Source organism: Hyperolius riggenbachi, chromosome 2 (genome assembly GCF_040937935.1).
Source record: "Hyperolius riggenbachi isolate aHypRig1 chromosome 2, aHypRig1.pri, whole genome shotgun sequence".
Taxonomy (NCBI): domain Eukaryota; kingdom Metazoa; phylum Chordata; class Amphibia; order Anura; family Hyperoliidae; genus Hyperolius; species Hyperolius riggenbachi.
The window spans coordinates 431,687,168-431,711,050 of NC_090647.1; the positions used below are offsets into that span (position 1 = coordinate 431,687,168).

The following is a 23,883-nucleotide window of genomic DNA, read 5'->3' on the forward strand; positions in this document are numbered from 1 at the left end:
ATTGGGTGCTGTGGTGCCATGCTAGGTGCTGTGATGCCTTTATGGGGGCATGCAGGGAGCTATGGTTGTTCTATGGGGGCATGCTGCCGCTGGGAGTTGTGGTGCCTCAGTGGGAGGTCCATGGGAGCATGTGAGGGGGTCCACTAGAAGGTCAGGGAATGATACGAGGGGACTGGCAGCAGGCCAGCTCACCCAGCAGAAAGTCAGACCAGCCAGGTAACTTTGCCTAATTATGTTTAAGTGACACTGCCTATTTATGTGATATGCTGCATTTTTGTAGTAATAGAGAAGGTGGCTTCATTCAACATTTTGCTAAGCAGGCCTACTGAGACCACTGTTAGGTTCATGTAATATTGGCTCCACCCATGACCACACCCACATTCTAGTATCTGGCCACATCAATTTTTTAGCTGGAGTGCCCAAAAGTGCCCTGGATCTCTTAGGATCCTAGCAATAACCCCTGTTGGCGACTACTATAACAACTCTAAAATGTGTGTCAATCTCTTCTGCTTACCAAATTTTACCAAGGTGATAGTGATGGTCAAGCACCACATAACAGAACTTTTTGTTAATATAACTTAACAGAACTTTTTGTAATATTGCATAGGATTTGGTGGTTTTTTTGTAGTAAACACAGAGAGCCAATAAATTAAATATGGTTAAAAAAACAGCTTTTCATTCATCTCCAATTAGTCAATGCTGAACAAGTTTCCATCCTCAGAAGCTTCCTCAGATGTAGATTTACTCAATGTAACATTACCTTTGTGTGCAAGCTTAATCCGCTCTTCATGCACCTGTATCCCAGGATTTGAGCCTTGTAAAATTACGGTTACATCTTCGAAAAAATGTACTCGCAGATCATGAAAGGTACAGGAGCCAGTGCTGTTTAGCAGGTTATTTTCGTAATGTTGACATACTAAGTATGTTTTTTCTTGCCTACAGAAAGATTATAAAGCATGATCTTGATACATAGACCCCGAAAAAGTCACAATAAGATACATCAATTGTCTTAACAAGAATAATAATACACAGCCTTGCTTCCTTGCAACTTTAGGGATCATGCACATATCCAATTTTGATTGGCAAATCTTACCACTTCAGTGTAGTATGAGAGCCAACGGATTTTGAGGATTATGAGCAGATTGTGTCGGTATGTGGAGGTGGTAAAATTGGCCAATGCTTGGCCAACCAAAATTGGATGCGTGTATGCACCCTAATCCTTGTACAAACATCCATTTTGATTGACCGATTGTACCACCTACATGTAGTATGAATTCTTACCTACACACTCTGTTCATAGTATTCCAAATCTACTGGCCCTCATACTACATGGAGCTGGTAAAAATGATCAATCATTGGCCAATCAAAATTGGATGTGTGTACTCCCCATCCATACAAATACAACACCCCTTCAATTAGATCTTTAAATCCTTTTATCCTATTGCTACAAGTCAACCAACTTCAGCACATACTTTTATGGTAATGCTGGAAAATGTTGTCTGACCTCTATTATTCCTTTTTTTTACTCCCAAAGTCACATGCTCACTTTTGATTGGCTCACCTGGCAGTAAAACATACAGTGGGCTGGAAGAAAGCTATCCTATGTTTAACAAGCACAACTGGCTCATAAATGGAGTTCTATCTACAACTTTTTTTCTATACACTGTTGATCTTAGCTTCTCAACCTGATTTGTATGAGAATTTATGATGTACAGATTTGGGTATTTTTTGGCTTTAAACACCACTGCAGTGATGACAAAATTATGTCATTGGAGAGGAAAATGCCAGGTTTGGTCTGATTACAGGAGTCTTGCCTCACTGTTTACATAGTACAACACCAAGACATCCCTGGACCATTGTAGTGATGCATTTCAAACGGTTATTGTATATTGAAAAAGACATGTTAGGTTTCCCAGGGTTGGTAAGGGGATGTGACCACTTCTGTCATGCCTCTTCACAAACCTCTGGACCTAAGAGCTTTAGTAATTCAGCAAAAGTACATAATGGTGGCAAAATGCATCTGTACAAAAGCTCAGCGTCTCCTTCGTTGTCCCCTCTTGCCACACAAGAGAGTTCAGGGGAGGACTGGCCAGGGGAGAAGGGGAGAGATTTCCCCCAGGTCACCTGGCATTTAATGATTTAGGGCTGGTGCAGGGCCTGCTTCATTCAGGTTGTTGTATGAGGCAATGTGAAACACTGGGCTGGCTGAAGGAAATAAAAGTGCAATTAAAGAGCAATAAGAGGGCGGGTAAGCTGGTAAATGTACGCTGCAAGATGCAGAGCAGAGCCTTGCCTGGAGGGTCCGTAAAGAAAAAACCTTATTTGAAGGTACAGTCCCTTTTTGGACATAAGTGTGTGTGGGTGTGGGGGAAGGGGGACTTTGGGGAATAAAGGTGGCCATACTCAGCGATCAACCAACTGTTTTGATAATTACTATCGAATTGGCTGAAAATTGGTGCTGCCAAAAGCATGCCCAATTGAAGATTTGACTGGGAAATCTCAGTCTGATGTGGTTGATCGGGTGTGCAGCGGTAATGGCGTGCGATGATCACAAATGATAGACACAACGGAAACCCCTGGCTACTGTCCCTCCAAATGTATTATGTGACCCCTGATGCCTGTGTATTTATACTTTACCTGTCATGCTGTCCTGCAAGTGTCCTTGCTGTATTTCCGCATGGACGCCCCATGTGACTACCAGCATATAGCATGTGGGGCATGTGTGTGACGTCATTTGGACTAGGGCTGCCATAAACACAGGCCTCTAGTTTGTGTTTTCCCCTCAGGCTGAAAGATCCCAGTCCTCCCCTGAGAGAGTTGTAGTCTTATTGCACCAGTATGTTCTTTTGTATAACCGCAATTCTAAGAATGGACCCTCAGACAAAAATGAATCCCTGACTGACCACCCGATTTTTATCAAAGGTCCTTATTGGCCAGCGTTTCCCTGCCATTCAGCTCCTTTGCCACCATCAGGTTGACCAGTCTCACCATCAGGTTTGATCATCTCTGAATACCATCTTTTGTGTTTAAAATGTACTGACTGGTTAAAATAACAACACACTTCAAGAAGGTGCTAAGGAAGGTGGGTTGCAGCCAGGGACAGAAGTACATGCTTTGCCCATGTTGAACATTATATGTACCACCTGACAACATAATGTGCAAAGGGTGTCTTTCATGTGAAAGTTTTGGGGGCCGTGAAAACAAGGATTTTGCTGTGAAATGAACTTTTCCTTTTTCCTTTTTCCCTCCTCACGCTTAAAGTGAACCTGAGGTGAAAATAAACTGATGAGATAAACAATTATATTTATCCTCCTACTCCTAAAATGACTTTTTTTTTAAGTATCTCAGGGTTTTCTTTTATATTTAAATGGTTAACAAAGTAGGTTGAATGTTTTACTGTCTCTGATCAGTGGCAGCCTATTAAAGTGTACCAGAGCTGAAAATTAAAAAGATTTTATAGATACCTTCCTCCAGCTCCATCCACCTGGATCGCTTCCACTCCGCCATCTTCCGCTGCCTGCAGCTACGAGAACCGTGTCCCGTCACTGACATCATAATTAGCTTTTCAGTGAGGTTTACTATATTACCGACAAGGTACCGACAAGACAGAAGCTGTCAGATCCATGCCTTCAAATTAACTCTTTCAGGCAGCAGTACAGTTTAATTGTAAGTAGGATTGAATGGGTTGGAGCTCTGCAGTACAGCTGTTTAACCACTTGCCGACCGCCCACAGCCGATGGGCGGCGGCAATGTGGACGCCGAAAGGACCGCAATACGCCCAAGGGCATTGCGTCCTTTCGGCATGCCGGGGGAGCGATCGCGTCATTGATGACGCGCGCTTCCCCCGGCAACTGGCTCCGCCCACCCGCGACGACAACCCGCCGGCCGTTCGGAAGCGCCGGCGGGTTGTTAACCCCGCGATCGCCGCTACAAAGTGTAGAATACACTTTGTAATGTATACAAAGTATATTATACAGGCTGCCTCCTGCCCTGGTGGTCCCAGTGTCCGAGGGACCACCAGGGCAGGCTGCAGCCACCCTAGTCTGCACCCAAACACACTGATCTCCCCCCCCTGCCCCCTGATCGCCCACAGCACTCCTCAGACCCCCCTGCCCACCTCCCAGACCACTGTTTGCACCCAATCACCCCCCTAATCCCCCATCAATCACTCCCTGTCACTATCTGTCAACGCTATTTTTTTTTAAATTCCCTAAACTGCCCCCTGGGGACTCCTGATCACCCCCCACCCCTCAGATTCCCCCCAGACCCCCCCCCCAGACCCCCCCCCCTGTGTACTGTATGCATCTATCCCCCCTGATCACCTGTCAATCACCCATCAATCACCCATCAATCACCCATCAATCATCCATCAATCACCCATCAATCACCCCCTTTCACTGACACCCAACAATTAGCCCCTAACCTGCCCCTTGCGGGCAATATGATCACCCACCCACACCATTAGATCGCCCGCAAACCCGCTGTCAGATCACCTCCCAAGTGTATTGTTTACATCTGTTCTCTTCTCTAAACACCCACTAATTACCCATCAATCACCCATCAATCACCCCCTATCACCACCTGTCACTGTTACCTATCAGATCAGACCCTAATCTGCCCCTTGCGGGCACCCAATCACCCGCCCACACGCTCAGATTGCCCTCAGACCCCCCCTTATCAATTCGCCAGTGCATTAATTACATCTGTTCTTCCCTGTAATAACCCACTGATCACCTGTCAATCACCTGCCAATCACCTATCACCCATCAATCACCCCCTGTCAACCCCTGTCACTGCCACCCATCAATCAGCCCCTAACCTGCCCCTTGTGGGCAATCTGATCACCCACCCACACCATTAGATCGCCCGCAAACCCGCCGTCAGATCACCTCCCAAGTGTATTGTTCACATCTGTTCTCTTCTCTAAACACCCACTAATTACCCATCAATCACCCCCTATCACCACCTGTCACTGTTACCTATCAGATCAGACCCTAATCTGCCCTTTGCGGGCACCCAATCACCCGCCTACACGCTCAGATTGCCCTCAGACCCCCCCTTATCAATTCGCCAGTACATTATTTACATCTGTTTTTCCCTGTAATAACCCACTGATCACCTGTCACAAGTTAGCGGAAAATGACACTTTGTGAAAAAAAACAATTAAAATCAATTTCCGCTTACTTGTGACAAAAAATAAAATCTTCTATGAACTCACCATACTCCTAACGGAATACCTTGGGGCGTCTTCTTTCTAAAATGGGGTCATTTGTGGGGTTCCTATACTGCCCTGGCATTTTAGTGGCCCTAAACCGTGAGGAGGAGTAGTCTTGAAACCAAATGTCGCAAAATGACCTGTGAAATCCTAAAGGTACTCATTGGACTTTGGGCCCCCTAGCGCAGTTAGGGTGCAAAAAAGTGCCACACATGTGGTTTTGCCGTACTCAGGAGAAGTAGTATAATGTGTTTTGGGTTGTATGTTTACATATACCCATGCTGAGTGGGAGAAATATCTCTGTAAATGGACAATTGTGTGTAAAAAAAAAATCACAAAATTGTCATTTACAGAGATATTTCTCCCACCCAGCATGGGTATGTGTAAAAATACACCCCAAAACACATTATACTACTTCTCCTGAGTACGGCAATACCACATGTGTGGCACTTTTTTTGCAACCTAACTGCGCTAAGGGGCCCAAAGTCCAATGAGCACCTTTAGGCTTTACAGGGGTGCTTACAATTTAGCACCCCCCAAAATGCCAGGACAGTAAACACACCCCACAAATGACCCCATTTTGGAAAGAAGACATCCCAAAGTATTCACTGAGAGGCATGGTGAGTTCATAGAAGATTTTATTTTTTGTCACAAGTTAGCGGAAAATGACACTTTGTGACAAAAAAAAGTTTCCATTTCTTCTAACTTGCGACAAAAAAAAAAATGAAATCTGCCACGGACTCACTATGCTCCTCTCTGAATACCTTGAAGGGTCTACTTTCCAAAATGGGGTCATTTGGGGGGTATTTATACTATCCTGGAATTTTAGCACCTCATGAAAAATGACAGGTGGTCAGAAAAGTCAGAGATGCTTCAAAACGGGAAAATTCACTTTTGGCACCATAGTTTGTAAACGCTATAACTTTTACCCAAACCAATAAATATACACTGAATGTTTTTTTTTATCAAAGACATTTAGCAGAATAACTTTCGCGCTCAAATGTATAGGAAATATTACTTTATTTGAAAAAGGTCAGCACAGAAAGTTAAAAAAGTCATTTTTTTAACAAAATTCATGTCTTTTTTGATGAATATAATAAAAACTAAAATTCGCAGCAGCAATCAAATAGCACCAAAAGAAAGCTGTATTAGGGACAAGAAAAGGAGGTAAAATTCATTTAGGTGGTAGGTTGTATGAGTGAGCAATAAACCGTGAAAGCTGCAGTGGTCTGAATGGAGAAAAAGGCTCTGGTCCTTAAGGGGTAGAAAGACTGTGGTCCTCAAGTGGTTAAGAAAGGACAGGTAAAGTCTTTGGTGGCCAAGGAATCCTAGTTCCACAATAACTTCGGGCAATGTACCGTATTTTTCGGACTATAAGACGCACTTTTTCTCCCTCAAAAGTGGGGAGAAAAAGTCCCTGCGTCTTATAGTCCAAATGCAGGGAATCCCAGACTTAAAATCACCGACGAAACAGCTGACCCGCCGCATGTCGGGATTCCCAGCACTCCTGTGGTCTGGGATCCTCCTCCATGTCACCCTCAATGTTTACCTGCATGTTCTTTGTGTCCTCCTCTTTGCCCCTCGCTGCGCCATTGTTATGTAAATCAGCGGCAGAAGCCGCTCGTACTAAACAGCAGACCGTCCTGTGTATTGTGTCCTCTTTGCCCCTCGCTGTGCTGTGTATTATGTAAATACGTGGCAGAAGCCGCTCGTACTAAACAGCAGACTGTCCTGTGTATTGTGTCCTCTTTGCCCCTCGCTGCGCTGTGTGTTATGTAAATACGTGGCAGAAGCCACTCGTACTAAACAGCAGACTGTCCTGTGTATTGTGTCCTCTTTGCCCCTCGCTGCGCTGTGTAAATGTGTAAATCAGCGGCAGAAGCCGCTCGTATCACTCACCAGACAGCGCGTGCCTGCGGCGAACGGGGACTCCTCTCTCGCTCACTTCTTCCCCCAAGTGCCGGTCACGTGTGTAATGACGTGACCATGAAGTACCGGCACTTGGGGGAAGGAGTGAGCGAGAGAGGAGTCCCTGTTCGCCGCAGACACGCACTGTCTGGTGAGTGATACGAGCGGCTTCTGCCGCTGATTTACACATTTACACAGCGCAGCGAGGGGCAAAGAGGACACAATACACAGGACAGTCTGCTGTTTGGTACGAGCGGCTTCTGCCACGTATTTACATAACACACAGCGCTGCGAGGGGCAAAGAGGACACAATACACAGGACGGTCTGCTGTTTAGTGTGAGCGGCTTCTGCCGCTGATTTACATAACAATGGCGCAGCGAGGGGCAAAGAGGAGGACACAATATGTATACACAGGACTGCTGTTTAATACTCAGGGAAACATGAGGGCACTGGGGGAGAGGAGGAGTGAACTGGGGCAGCATGAGGACACTGGGGAACAAGAGGAGGACACGGGGGCTGCATGAGGTCACTGGGGTGCAAGAGAAGGAAACTGGGGAGCATGAGGACACTGGGGAACAAGCATAGGACACTGGGGGGCAGCATGAGGACACTGGGGAATAGGAGGACACTGGGGGACAGCATGGGGTCACTGGGGGGCAGGAGAAGGAAACTGGGGGGCAGCATGAGGACACTGAGGAACAAGAAGAGGACACTGGGGAACAAGAGGATGACACTGGGAAGGGGGGGGGGGCAGCATGAGGACACTAGGGGGCAGGAGAAGGAAACTGGGGGGCAGCATGAGGAAACTGGAGTAACAGGAGGAGGACACTTTGGGACAGGATAAGGACATTGGGGGCCAAGCGGAAAATACAAGGGTGACAGGAACAGGACAGTAATTGGGAGGACATCTACAAGATGCTCCTGGACCATGGATGTACCAGGTTTAATATTTTTTTTTCCTGGTTTTTCACCCTCTAAACCTAGGTGCGTCTTATAGTCCGGAGCGTCTTATAGTCCGAAAAATACGGTATTTACTTACTTTATTGAAAGTATGTATGTTGTATTATGTGGTGCCTTTCTGCCAGACATCCATGAACATGTCATTGAAGATGTGTTATAAACTCTGCAAGATACATTTTCTGCTGATGTCCCATTTGTTTCTGTTGATCAATACAGAAAAAAATAAACAAAAAATACATATAACTTGCTTAAAAGTACTGCCTTTTAAAACAGCAATTTATACATATACAAAGATACATGTAATTGCCTGTAGCCTTACAGAAAAAGCTATTTATTTAGCTACCTTTTTTTATTGAATATATCACAAATCCAGTAAGCCCTAAGGTTACTTTCAATCTATTAATCGACAGCCAAGCTAAAAGATGCAATCGGGTTTGTTCTGACAGGGTGGAGACAGAGTCAAAGACTTGGATTACCTTAATACTTTCATTAAACAGGGTTACAGTACACTTATGATTGAGGCCCAAATCAGGAAAGCTAACATCGTCCCTAGGACTCAGCTCCTGACATATAAGCAAAACCAGGAAGAGGGCTGTGTCCAACTGGTTGTCACCTACAACCCACACCTGGAAATCTTAAGAAGAATTGCAAAGGAACTTCAACCCATTTTACACAAGAATTATAAGAGAAAGATATTTCCTGAAACTCCTTTCCTGGCATATCGACAGCCACCCAATCTAAAACAGATGATTGTAGGCATTCTTGGAATAAGCCACAACAGAACGGAACATCGCCCTACCGACAAAGGTGGCTGACCTGCAAACACATCTACTCCACTGACATGATATTAATACCAGGTACACAACAGGTATACCGGGTAAAAGGCACCTTTTCCTGTGATTAATCCGGTATATCTGTTCATTTGTGCAAAATGCCCCAAATAGACTTATGTGGGAGAAACTGGAAAAACTCTGGGTAAACGTATGAACAGACACAGGTACACTATGAACGATACCAAATCCAATCTCCCAGTCGCTACACACTTTCTTTCCCACGAACATAGCTCAAATGATCTTTGGGTTACTGCTCTGAAGGGTGGCTTTACACCACAGAAAGAGACATTAACAGCAGAAACAGAATTCATACTTTGGTTCCAATCTGTAGATAAAATATTGAACAAGGATACCAATTTCTCAAAATGGGTATATTGATTATATTTAATGTCTTAAAGGGAACCTAAACTGAGAAGGATGTCGATTTTTCCTTAAAATAATACCAGTTGCCTTACTCTCCAGCTGGTCATGTGTCTCTAATACTTTTAGCAACAGCTCGTGAACAAGCATGCAGATCAGGTGCTCTGACTGAAGTCAGACTGGATAAGCTGCATGCTTGTCGCAGGTGTTGGATTCAGCCACTACTGCAGCCAAAGAGATCAGCAGGACTGACAAGCAACTGGTATTGTTTAAAAGGAAACATCCATATCACTCTCAGTTGAGGTTCCCTTTAATTATTTTTCAGTCCAGGCTAACTGCATCCTTTCTGCTTGTAACTAACTCTTGAACTTGGAATTTACGATACTTCTGTGCCAGGCAGAGTATCAGTTACGGTGGCCATACACTGGTCGATTTGCCATCAGATTCGACCAACAGATAGATCCCTCTCTGATCGAATCTGATCAGAGAGGGATCGTATGGCCACCTTCACTGCAAACAGATTGTGAACCGATTTCAGCCTGGAACCGTTCACAATCTGTGGTGGTGGTGGTGCTGCCGCCGCAACCCCTCCCCCCCCCCACATACATTACCTGCTCCGCCGGCGCGAATCCGGCATGCTTTACTTCTTCCTGCCCGGAAGGAAGTTTAAACAGTAGAGCGCCCTCTACTGTTTAAACTTCCTGCCGGGCAGGAAGAAGTGAAGCATGCCGAAGACCAGACCAGAGTGGAGAAGACAGCAGTGAGCGGGGATTCGCGCCGGCCGGAGCAGGTAATGTATAACCGCTGTATTGAGTCGGTCGTCGGGCATTCGAACGCCGCTAACGATGCACTCCCGACCCGCCGGCGACCGAGAAAAATCTTCCGCACGGATGGGTCGACGGGAATCGACGGGAACGATCGATTTCGGACGGAAATCGATCGTTCTGTCAGCGGTGTGCGTGGCGATTTCACAGCATTTTCGATCACTGTGATCGAAACGGCTGTATATCGGCGGGAAAATCGTTAGGTGTATGGGCCCCTTTATGTGAAGATTTTGTAAACAAAGGGTCTTTATTTGTCATAAATCAGCTAACATCCTCTCAAGATCATATTTGGATGTCTTGCTTTAATTAAGGCATCATAATGACATGTATATATTTCCCAAAAAAATCCATGTATCCCATTTTAATGTTGCATGTATATAGCTGTGTGTTTTTACAATTTGTCAGCATAAGCTTACGCTTATATATTTAAAGAGACACTGAAGTGAAAAAAAAACATGATATAGTGAATTGGTTGTGTACTATGAATAATTACTAGAAGATTAGCAGCAAAGAAAATATTCTCATACTTTTATTTTCAGGTATATAGTGTTTTTTCTAACATTGCATCATTCTATATTATGTGCAGATTACACAACACTCAGCATTCAAAATGAGTCTTTCAGAGCAGTCTGTGAAATAATGACCTCTCCTCTAGCAGAGAAAAAGTAAACAGTTCACTTACAGTTGAGATAATAAAAGTCAGATAACAGCCCTCTCCACGACTAACTTAGTCGGAGAGCTTAATGGCTTGTTTGCATAGAGATAACAACTGGAGTTTCTCAACTCTTCCTGTACTGGAAACAATTAGACTGATGTATTTGATCTTAATGTTTTATTTCTTAGCTGTACTACACATACAAATCATAATATCATAATTTTTTTTCGCTTCAGTGTCTCTTTAAGTTAAACAATAAACTGTATCATCCTGATACAAGAACTTCTTGCTTTCACTCTATTAATATTTGGCAAAATTGCCTTTACTTGTTTACGTTCTTCTATATTAGACAGCATCTTCTTCTTTAGTGGCATGACAGCTGTGTGGTCCTATGGTGTTTGAACATAAATAGTATTGTTTGCACAGATGAAAGTGGCACTCTCAGGCATTTAGAATTGTTTCCAAGGATTAACCAGATTTTTGTAGGTCCATAACTTTCTTGCTCATGTCTTGGCTATTCTCTTTTGATTAAATCAATATATCAAACAAAGAGGCAGTAAATTGAATGGTAGGCCTTGACACGCATCCACATGTTGACGTCAGTTAGGCTAATTGTCTATAAGAAGCTGGCTGTCTAGTTGCTTAATAACTTGACATCATTTTTTAGGATTATCAAAGTGGTTTTAAGCAAAGTTAACATAGTACCCCTTATTCAATTCATGTTTGTATGTTTTAGTGATCAAGAAACCTTAGCTATGCCTATGGAGCTGAATTAGTAGTAGAGGGAAATTAGATATGTATGGGGCTGGCTAGTGAAATCAACTGAAGTTAGCCAGTGTTCTTTGAGATAAGGCCAATCACAGACGGTGGGAAAAAGAAATACAGATGTACATTTGCTTCCCAGGTTGACCACAAAATGTTTAATTGAGTAGTGGACATCTAGTGTCTGGATGCCACATTTTTTTTTCTTTTACATTGACTTACCAATATCAACACATGTTTCAGAAGAAAGATCTTGACATGGTTTATCCTGTAGAGTTGGTACCAACTTCAAGCAAACAAAATGCGGTTTTGAATCTTTAATCACGGTTATTTCTTCATAACACGTGCTTGCCTGTAGAGTTAACAATGTACCTTAGTTTATCTTAATCAGTACAATGATACACTATGTGAAAACATCTGTAAATAACATAAAACACACTATATTTATGATCACTATAAAATACATAGAAGAATAATATGCTTTTTTTATGATAAAATTATGAATAATAATTTGATGCTCGGATTATGCACACTTGGTTCATAGTTGTAATTACTGTGTACATGTAGAACTTCATTCCTCACCCCCTTTCCTACTTGTGAAATTTGAACCAATCTTAATAGATACAGTGGCTTGCAAAAGTATTCGGCCCCCTTGAAGTTTTCCACATTTTGTCATATTACGGCCACAAACATGACTCAATGTTATTGGAATTCCACGTGAAAGACCAATACAAAGTGGTGTACACGTGAGAAGTGGAAGGAAAATCATACATGAGTCCAAACATTTTTTACAAATAAATAACTGCAAAGTGGGGTGTGCATAATTATTCAGCCCCCTGAGTCAATACTTTGTAGAACCACTTTTTGCTGCAATTACAGCTGCCAGTCTTTTAGGGTATGTCTCTACCAGCTTTGCACATCTAGAGACTGAAATCCTTGCCCATTCTTCTTTGCAAAACAGTTCCAGCTCAGTCAGATTAGATGGACAGCATTTGTGAACAGCAGTTTTCAGATCTTGCCACAGATTCTAGATTGGATTTAGATCTGGACTTTGACTGGGCCATTCTAACACATGGATATGTTTTGTTTTAAACCATTCCATTGTTGCCCTGGATTTATGTTTAGGGTCATTGTCCTGCTGGAAGGTGAACCTCCACCCCAGTCTCAAGTCTGTTGCAGGCTCCAAGAGGTTTTCTTCCAAGATTGCCCTGTATTTGGCTCCATCCATCTTCCAATCAATTCTGACCAGCTTCCCTGTACCTGCTAAAGAGAAGCACCCCCAGAGCATGATGCTGCCACCACCATATTTGACAGTGGGGATGGTGTGTTCAGAGTGATGTGCAGTATTAGTTTTCCGCCACACATAGCGTTTTGCATTTTGGCCAAAAAGTTAAATTTTGGTCTCATCTGATCATAGCACCTTCTTCCACATGTTTGCTGGGTTCCCCACATGGCTTGTGGCAAACTGCAAACGGGACTTCTTATGCTTTTCTGTTAACAATGACTTTCTTCTTGCCACTCTTCCATAAAGGCCAACTTTGTGCAGTGCATGACTAATAGTTGTCCTATGGACAGATTCCCCCACCTGAGCTGTAGATCTCTGCAGCTCGTCCAGAGTCACCATGGGCCTCTTGACTGCATTTCTGATCAGCGCTCTCCTTGTTTGGCCTGTGAGTTTAGGTGGACGGCCTTCCTTGGTAGGTTTACAATTGTACAATACTCCTTCCATTTCTGAATGATCACTTGAACAGTGCTCCGTGGAATGTTCAAGGCTTTGGAAATCTTTTTTGTAGCCTAAGTCTGCTTTAAATGTATCAATAACTTTATCCCTGACCTGTCTGGTGTGTTCTTTGGCCTTCATGGTGTTGTTGCTCCCAATATTCTTTTAGACAACCTCTGAGGCCGTCACAGAGCAGCTGTATTTGTACTGACATTAGATTACACACAAGTGCACTCTATTTAGTCATTAGCACTCATCAGGCAATGTCTATGGGCAACTGACTACACTCAGACCAAAGGGGGCTGAATAATTACGCACACCCCACTTTGCAGTTATTTATTTGTAAAAAATGTTTGGAATCATGTATGATTTTCGTTCCACTTCTCACGTGTACACCACTTTGTATTGGTCTTTCATGTGGAATTCCAATAAAATTGATTCATGTTTGTCGCAGTAATGTGACAAAATGTGGAAAACTTCAAGAGGGCCAAATACTTTTGCAAGCCTCTGTAGATCACAGCATTTCTATACTGTAGAATTGTGTACACGCATCTGCCTGAAAAGAGATTTGGTTAAACTTGTTTAATATGTACAGTGGGATTCGAAAGTTTGGGCAACCTTGTTAATTGTCATGATTTTCCTGTATAAATCGTTGTTTGTTACGATAAAAAATGTCAGTCGAATATATCATAAAGGAGACACACACAGTGGTATTTGAGCAGTAAAATGAAGTTTATTGGATTTACAGAAAGTGCACAATAATTGTTTAAATAAAATTAGGCAGGTGCATACATTTGGTCACTGTTTTCATTTTATTGATTCCAAAACCTTTAGAACTAATTATTGGAACTCAAATTGGCTTGGAAAGCTCATTGACCCCTGACCTACATACATAGGTGAATCCAATTATGAGAGAGTATTCAAAGGGGCCAATTGTAAGTTTTCCTCCTCTTTTAATTTTCTCTGAAGAAAAGCAACATGGGGGTCTCAAAACAACTCTCAAATAACCTGAAGACAAAGATTGTTCACCATCATGGTTTAGGGGAAGGATACAGAAAGCTGTCTCAGATATTTCAGCTGTCTGTTTCCACAGTTAGGAACATATTGAGGAAATTGAACACCACAGGCTCAGTTCAAGTTAAGGCTCGAAGTGGCAGACCAATAAAAATCTTGGATAAACAGAAGCATTGAATGCTGAGAGCAGCCAGCGTCAACCCACAAATCAACACCAAAGACCTATTGTCAGGCTTGTCTGGTCACCTGCTATGAGTCAGACTGTATGCCCATATGACTGACCTATAGCCCAGCCCTAACGCCTGCGGAAACTCCTGTCTAACACAAACTACAATACCCTGCAGGCAGATGTAGCATACAAACTGGCAGACAGCAATCACTAAACACAGCAATGAGCAATGCAAACACAATTTACGTAATAGTCACCTGAGGCCTATAGACTGAGGCAATCCAGATGATTGCAAGATAGCAGGTTGTGGCTGTAGTATTTTCACTAGACAGATGCATGGTCAAACAGGCCAGAGTCAGTCCAGGCAGAGTTCATGGGAATCATTTTAACAAGCAGGGGTCGGTCCAGGGGGCAGTCAGGGGAATCCAGGTACAAGCTGAGTCGGAAACAGGTAATCCAATAGAGAAGCGTGGTCAGGTTCAAACCGGGTCGGTAACGGTAAGGCAATCTGAAAAAAGCTAGTCCAGAGACAGACACGAGTCGGCATCAAGACAAGCAGCTTGGTATGAGCACAGGCTCAGCAAAAAGCCCAGCATAGGCTACCATGGGCGATGACAGAGGGTGCTCACCATTCATTTATACTAGAAATAACCAATCAGAAAGTATAGGAATCCAAAGTAACCAATCAACATAGAGCGTGTCAGCAGAGATGTTGACACGCAATGCACACATGTGTTCGATGTTTACATCGGCGGAGCAAGTACTGAGAGCACGTCCGCTGCTTATTCAATGGGAGGTGAGCGCCATGCGCTCCAGTGAAATCAGAGACAGGCCGAGACCCAGAGGCTTGCGTCTCAGCGTGGATCTCGGCGCTCCGCCACCATGAGAGGCCACCAGAACTTACACCTATGGAGTGACATGGAATCATTGTGCATCATTTAACCATTTGGCACACTTTACACAAGGAGATGCTGTTTGCGAGAATGATGCAGAGGAAGCCTTTTCTCCATCCACAGCACAAACAGAGCCACTTGAGGTTTGCTAAAGCACATTTGGACAAGCCAGCTTCATTTTGAAATAATGTGCTGTGGACTGATGAAACTAAAATTTGGGCATAACATAAATATTTGGACATAACAAGGGGCGTTATGCATGGAGGAAAAAGAACACAACATTCCAAGAAAAACACCTGCTACCTACAGTAAAATATGGTGGTGGTTCCATCATGCTGTGTGGCTGTGTGGCCAGTGCAGGGACTGGGAATCTTGTCAAAGTTGATGGATGCATGGATTCCACTCAGTATCAGCAGATTCTGGAGACCAATGTCCAGGAATCAGTGACAAAGCTGAAACGCCGCGGCTGGATCTTTCAACAAGACAACGACCCTAAACACTGCTCAAAATCCACCAAGGCATTCATGCAGAGGAACAAGTACCACGTTCTGGAATGGCCATCTCAGTCCCCAGACATGAATATAATTGAACATCTGTGGTGTGAGTTAAAGAGAGCTGTCCATGCTCGGAAGCCATCAAACTTTAATGAACTGCAGTAGAGATGTTTTGTAAAGAGAAATGGCCCAAAATACCTTCAACCAGGATCCAGACTCTCATTTGAACCTACAGGAAGTGTTTAGAGGCTGTCATTTCTGCAAAAGGAGGATTTACTAAATATTGATTTCATTTCTTTTTTGTGGTGCCCAAATTTATGCACTTGCCTAATTTTGTTTAAACAATTATTGCACACTTTCTGTAAATCCAATAAACTTCATTTCACTTCTCAAATATCGTTGTGTGTGTCTCCTATATGATATATTTAACTGACATCTTTTATCTTAACAACCAATGATTTATACAGTAAAATCATGACAATTAACAAGGTTGCCCAAACTTTCTTCGCATCCCACTGTATTTGTTAAGTTGAGGAAGTGTGTGTGTGTGTGTGTGTATGTGTGTGTGTGTGTGTATGTGTGTGTGTGCGTGTATGTGAATTCAAAGATGCTGTATATTTATTATTGCTGTGTCCGGTGTATAGGTGTGTGCATCACTGTAGTAAACATCAAACATAAGAAACACCCAACTTTGTATTTTATTAAAACTGACCTAAACTCACAACATTCTCTCTACTCCAGAATATAAGCAACAACATACTAACCTTTAAAGAAAATCATTTTTTTGTTATAGCTGATACGAATCCTGCAATAAATCTGCAGTGTGTCTACTTCCTGCTTTCATGGAAGCAGACATATTGTTAACATCCTTTGTTTTCCAATTAGCTGCTCTGCCGTGCAGTCAGCTGACACAGCTGCAAGATCAAATTACAACTTTTGATTAGTCACAGATGAGGGGGAATTAGAGAGGCTAAACTCTCTAAATACATACAATGGAGGGTGGGGATAGGCTTTGGTACCCTCTACAGTCATGATCTTTATGAGAGTCCCAGGCTATGTTGCTAGGGGCAAGGAGGACATGGGCAGGATTTATTTTAACCTATTTTGGTTCCTGGACGTAGAAACTACGTCCAGGAACCATGTGCGCTACCGCGCGCCCCCGGCCGATCGCGCGCGTGCACGCGCACTCCCGGCCGCGGATTCAGTAGCCAGGGAATCAATGTATCGGGCTATGGTGCCCGATCACTGATTCCTCTCCCCCGCTGAAAAAGCGACAGCTTCTCTCGGAAGCTGCCCGATGCGCCACTCTAAGCGTGTGTTACGCTTAGAGTGACGTCATGTAAACAAACTCATGGCCGCCATCTTGTGGCCAAAAAGTAATACTACAACTGAGAATAAAAATACATTAAAATGAACACACATTTACATTATAAATCTATTGTTTACCCCCCACCCTCCCAAAACTACCCAAATAAAATGTTTACTATAAAAAAAACCCATTACAATAAAAAAAAACAAAAAATATGTAAATATTTACCTAAGGGTGACTCTAAACTTTTTAAATATCAATGTAAAGATGAAATATTTCTATATTTTTTTTATTTTAAACTTGTTAATAGTGATAGATGCAAAATGGAAAAAATGCACCTTTATTTCCAAATAAAATATTGTCGCCATACATTGTGATAGGGAAATAATTTTAACGGTGTAATAACCAAGACATATGGGCAAATACAATACGTGAGTTTTAATTGTGGAGGCATGTATTATTTTAAAACTATAATGGCTGAAAACTGAGAAATAATGAATTTTTCCATTTGTTTCTTATTCTTCCTGTTAAAATGCGTTTACAGTAAAGTGGCTCTTAGCAAAATGTACCCCCCAAAGAAAGCCTAATTGGTGGCGGAAAAAACAAGATATAGATCAGTTCATTGTGATAAGTAGTGATAAAGTTATAGGCTAATGAATGGGAGGTGAACATTTCTCTCATAAAAACCACGGAACCTGAATGGGTTAAGATCAGGAGATTCTTTTTTTTTTTTTTTTTATTGGCATAATACATCCCGGTAGATAAACCTTACCCTTGAATGAGGGTGTATTTTATTTATCTCATAACTGTGTCCTTCTTGGTGTTTCTGTAAATGAATCCCCTTTTCCAATGTCTTTAAAGAGACTCTGTAACAAAAATTGCATCCTGTTTTTTATCATCCTACAAGTTCCAAAAGCTATTCTAATGTGTTCTGGCTTACTGCAGCACTTTGTACTATCACAGTCTCTGTAATAAATCAACTTATCTCTCTCTTGTCAGACTTGTCAGCCTGTGTCTGGAAGGCTGCCAAGTTCTTCAGTGTTGTGGTTCTGCTATGAACTCCCCCTTCCAGGCGCCTCTATGCACACTGCCTGTGTGTTATTTAGATTAGAGCAGCTTCTCTCTTCTCTCTTATCTTTTACAAGCTGGATAAATCGTCCTCTGAGCTGGCTGGGCTTTCACATAGTTAGGAATTACAGACAAGGGCAAAGCTGTTTGCAGGAAGAAAAGAGCAGCCTGAAACTTCAGTGCATGAGAACAGGGGGAAAGAAACACACAAATGATCTCTTGAGATTCAAAAGGAAGGCTGTATACAGCCTGCTTGTGTATGGATGTATTTTCTATGTATGGACATACTGTACATCAACCTACTTCCTGTTTTGGTGGCCATTTTGTTTGTTTATAAACAAACTTTTTAAAACTGTTTTTAACCACTTTTAATGCGGCGGGGAGTGGCGAAATTGTGACAGAGGGTAATAGGAGATGTCCCCTAAAGCACTGGTATGTTTACTTTTGTGTGATTTTAACAATACAGATTCTCTTTAAATAGCCAACACAGAAAAAGCTGCAATGTTGCCCCTCCTTCTATATATGCTTCTTCCTTTTCATAAAATAGAATCACACTATGGTTTTCCCTTTCTACGCGACTTTTGTCCTAACCTAATATAGCACCTGAAATACTTTTGGTACTTTCATCACTCACTGCAAACAGGCTGGGCCCTAGATTTGAACACAAATACTAGTTGACATAGTGGCCTGTGGTATGTGGAGAGATTGGAAATGCATTTTTATATAGAGGAGATGCTGTATATTAAAAGCAGGGCAAACCCTGTGGTTTGGGCTTGTGCTTCTATTTCTTGTGGATCTCATGTATATTGATAGTTTAATGTAAAATGTATTGCAATGTATATATATTAGCTATTATACCTGAGTCTCATAATGCCATTCTGTATCACTATCTCTTTTCAAGTAAATCTCATATGCAGTGTCTTCCGGAGTCTCCTCGAGAAAATCACATTCCCAAGCGACAGCTAAATCATTTCCTCGGAGTTCCACTGATATATTTATTGGTTGTAGTTGGCCATTGAGTGCTGTGAAAAATATAGCCTGTTCAGTAATTAGCAGTTAGATACTGACATTTGTAAATTCCAATCACTAGAATTTAAATTAACTACTGTCATAAAAAGTGAATAGCTTAGCAAAATGTGGGTAAGGTTAATATACTGTAGATCTGAAAAAAATGCTGTATAGGAAAAATACTTGTATATAGTTTAGAACTTAAACCTGTAACAATTAATTTATTCCTCTCATAGTTAGCTGTTTTGTTCCATAAATTAGTATAATAAAAAAATAAAGTTGGGTGCAATCATTAGGTGAAAGTCAGGGTTAAAGTATTCCTTATATTTCAGGACAAATCTGTATTGAAAGTGATGGCAGGGACCATTCATTTATAGTTGGGCTCCACGCTCTACAAATAAGTCACACGTATTTGTGAAGTTTTTGTAAAAAATGCATGATTTAACCTCCAGGGCGTTACGGACAAGCTCAGCTCGTCCAGTAACACCGCAGGGATTTCCTATAGGGAATATGCACCGACGGCGATCGGAGGGGCTGGGCGGACGCCATACGGAGGGGGGGAGTCATGTAGCTAGCGCTAGGCTAGCTACATGTTAAAAAAATTAGGTGAAAAAAACCCTCCCGTGTCCGTGCACCAAAAATAATCAGAACGCCCAGCGGGTTAAAGTATTCAATATTTCATAGAAAAAATTAACAGAATAAGTATGTATGCGAAATAAAGGCATCAGAAACTTGGGTGCTGGAATATAGCCGATAGTAGAATATCTGTAACATTTACTGTTATTCTACTATTTTACAGTACATTTTTGTCAGTAAAATATCAGTATATGTTACCAATATTTTACCACAGCTCTCACACAGTAGAAGAGAAGCTTAAAGCGGAATATAACCCTGCATTTCAACTTTGCTCTAAAACATTATTTACAGTATATTTTATGCAACCAGCATTTTTTTTTTACTAGACCAGCATTAGAAGGGTTACACAGAGCTTTAAAGTTCCTGGACAGAACTGCAGAAGCATCCGAAGCTGACATAGATACATTTTGTTTGCATAAATGTATCTAAGTGTGGCATGTGACTCACTCTCTCTGACTGAGGAGCTGGAGGACAGCCAAAGAGTGTGTAACTATTTATCACTTGTTACATTCTATGTAGTTAAATGTATCTATCTGAACTTCTGCATATCTCTCCACCGAACTTTAAACCTCTGTGTTTAACCCTTCCAATGCTGGTCTAGTAAAAAAAAATTGCTGGTTGCATATAATATGCTGTAAATAATGTTTTAGAGCAAAGTTGAAATGCAGGGTTATATTCCGCTTTAAACAGAGTCGCCAGAATAGAATAAAAACATAAAAAAAAATGGTTAAAAAGAGCAACAGTGGTTGGCTTACCTCCCCAACAAGTAAAACACAGACTATGTTGATTAAAGTTCAACTAAGATACTGTTTATTTAAGTGCTCCGCAATGCAATGCATTTCACAGATTCTATCCTGCTTCATCAGGAAATGTAATCAAAGGAGTAAAAACTAGTAGAGATGGCCCGAAAGCTTTGTCGGCGAGCAGTATTCGCAAAGATTGTGTATTCGTGCTCGCCGCGATCGGCGAGCACATGTCAATATTTTACCCGGCCCATCATTGGGCTAAATTTTGACCCCTTACATCACAGTCAGCAGGCACATGGCAGCCAATCAGCCTGCACTCCCTCATGGGCCCTCATGTCCTCCACTGTATAAAAATACACTCGTGCCCGCCATGTTCCAGTCTGTCTTCGGCTGGAATAGTGAAAGGAATGCATAGAGCTTGCTGGAGATAGGGAAAGCGTTAGCTAGGCTTGTTTATTTTGATCCTCGCTGACTTATTTGCTGTTAAAACATCCCAAACAGTCCTTCTGAGGGCTACTTCATCCTTCTGCATTTTTTTTGTGTGTGTGTGCATCACTCCATAGCCCACAAGCACCCACCATTGTGCCCAGTGCCCACTACAAGCACAGTAGTGCTCCCGGGCCTCTGTTATTATCACTGTATTGTGTTTGAACTGTTGCAAATTCGCAGTGTCTTTCTGATAGTCCACAGACAGAGCCCACTGGCAATGACTCACACCTGTGCCCACTTCTAGTGATATTTGTGTGCCTACATAACAGCACACAGGCAGAGTACTAAGTACTGCTCCAGGGCATCTGTTATTATCACTGTTTTGTGTTTGAACTGTTGCATACTCTCAGTGTCTGTCTGCTAGTCCACAGACAGAGCCCACTGGCACTGACCCACACCTGTGCCCACTTCTAGTGATATAATTGTGTGCCACCTTACATTACCACTCTGGACATTTAAAAGCAGCCCTTTATTCATCAAGTGTAGGAATGTACTGTGATTTCTGATCTTTAGGGATTAAAACCAGATGCTGCATCAACTCTGTAAATTTTGGTGGGACTGTTGGCATGGATCACCCCTCCGGCATGCCCCTATCCAGGTATTAGACCATTCGAAACAAGTTTTCCATCACTTTGTGGCCAGAACCAGTCTTTGTATGTTTCTAAATTTGCCTGACCATTGAAATCTATGGAAGTTCACCCGGTCTCAAACTTTTCCGGGAGTTCGACTTTGGCGAATGGGAAATTTGATGTTCGGGACATCTCCAAAACCTAGACAAGTCTGGGTCCAAGTCAAAGGTTTGACATGGTCATAACATCCTACCTGCCTATACAGTGGCTGCCTTTGTGGAAACCCACATTTGTGAGTATAAATTCTTGTACACCTTACTACTACCAATTGCTTCTTGAACGTACCACTCTATTTCAGGCTCTCTGGGTTCCTTTTTATTTCTGTGCAAGTTCTACTCTCACACAGAACCGTCCCCTCTCTGCCAATGCCTAAGTTTGTCTAACCACCCCTCCTGCTGATGCTTAACCCAAAAACCTTTCCGGGGGGCCTCTAGGCGCCCAAATTTCCATATATAACCAGAAATCCTGTGGGCGTCAATGGTACCCAAACTTCTGTGGCACCATCGGCACCCAAGTTTCCTGTTTTTATGTCGCAGACCTGCATTTAGAGCCAGGCCTTACATGTTCCAGATAAAGTTCTGTTACAAAATTACCTTTGTCATCCAAATGTGTGCACACAACCTTAAACATGGGAACTGCGTGCCAGTGCACACACCAGCAACTAGCCACACACAAAAGTCTTTGACTTTGACACTTTACATTTTTGCCAGTAATTGCTGTCTTCTTTTACACCTGTCATTGCTTATACAGTACAGTATATAAGGAAAATGACATTGCATAAAGGCCCATACACACGTCGGATTTCCGTGAACAACGGGTCGTTTGAACGTCCCGTCGTTCCGTCGTTCGCCCGCTAAATCGGGCGTGTGTACAGGCTGTCGTTCGCTTGATAAGGGCGAGTTTATCGCTCAAACTCACCCTTATCAAGCGAACGACAGCCTGTACACGCGCCCGATTTAGCGGGCGAACGACGGGACGTTCAAACGACCTGTTGTTCGCGGAAATCCGACGTGTGTATGGGCCTTAACTCAGCATATCTTAGACACTTACTGTTGCATTCTTGAAAGTCTTCATATGAGTAACAGCACTGCCACATCAGACAACAGAATACAACACACGCTGCTGTATCCATTTCACATATAGTATTACTAAACTGAAAATAAAAAATACAATTTACTTCAATTAAAACGTTTTATTTTTTTATAAGAGAGATAAAGCACACATTTTGTGGTTTAAATGTGAAACAGCAGCTCTTTCCAAAATTGAATCTTTTAGTTCTAGTGAGATATTGTATAAGTTTCGATCCCTGTTTTACACTTTATTATATGTATGTATTTTTATAGTGTTGACGTCTTACATCATAAAGTCAATAACTGGCAACCAGAAGAACACATAATCTAGCCCAACCATAGTCAAATCTCCGTCATGGTATACATACAGTGTGTATATAGATAGATAGATAGATAGATAGATAGATAGATAGATAGAGAGAAAGATAATTTTTATTTGTATTTTTCACATAAGTAAAAAGGAACATAACATAAAATAAAAACAAACAAAAACTGCAGTCTGTCCGTTTGGTGACCAATAGAGACATGGTAAGTGTACAGATTACAAGTGATATTGAGCAAGTTGGAATATTGATCTGAAATAGTAATATCCACATTGGGAATCGTGGAATCCAAGACGTCAACCCATCTACTCCAAACTTTGTCGAATTTGGTAAATAGGTTTCTCACTTGATATGTGAGCTTAAACAGCGGTAGGATTTGGTTAATTCGTTTTTTCCATTCCATCAGAGAGGGGGGAGATGGTAATTTCCATTTCAAGACTATATTTTTGCTAGCATAAAATAATAAAATTCTTAACAGGATTAGCTGAGAGCATCACATGCTTAATTTATTAATGATTAATGCCTGTGCAGTACTATTCTCCGCTGAAGAGAGACGGAAAGAGCGCACTGTGCTTGCTCAGACTGGCCTCGACTGGTCGAAGTTACGGGACACAGTACAAAAGATGGAAAAGACTGAGGACAGTGGCATGGGAGCGATCCATGCGGATGGTGCTGGAGGTATGTTTAAATCTTTTAATATCGTTAATCTCTGGTACACTTTAAGACAATCTTATTTATCCACAATTTTGAAAGGGTTCCAATAATTTTGTCAAGCCCATGTTTGGAGTTTTGTGTGA

At 42.2% G+C, this 23,883-nt stretch overlaps 1 protein-coding gene across 7 annotated transcripts in view; it reads right to left on the reverse strand.

The window, feature by feature from the left end:
* The window catches only part of LOC137546917 (interleukin-5 receptor subunit alpha-like), an 89,875-nt gene that overhangs the window by 20,169 nt on the left and 45,823 nt on the right, over positions 1–23,883 (reverse strand). For 6 of the 7 annotated variants that reach the window (XM_068269949.1, XM_068269954.1, XM_068269955.1 and 3 more), the window contains 5 exons: positions 22,744–22,846; positions 19,044–19,207; positions 11,741–11,870; positions 8,164–8,284; positions 761–936 (listed from right to left, as the gene is read on the reverse strand). In XM_068269949.1, coding sequence (XP_068126050.1) covers positions 761–936; positions 8,164–8,284; positions 11,741–11,870; positions 19,044–19,207; positions 22,744–22,846 — 694 coding nt within the window. Of the gene's footprint in view, positions 1–760; positions 937–8,163; positions 8,285–11,740; positions 11,871–19,043; positions 19,208–22,743; positions 22,847–23,883 lie in introns of those variants that run through there. The other variant, XM_068269956.1, reaches the window with a different exon arrangement.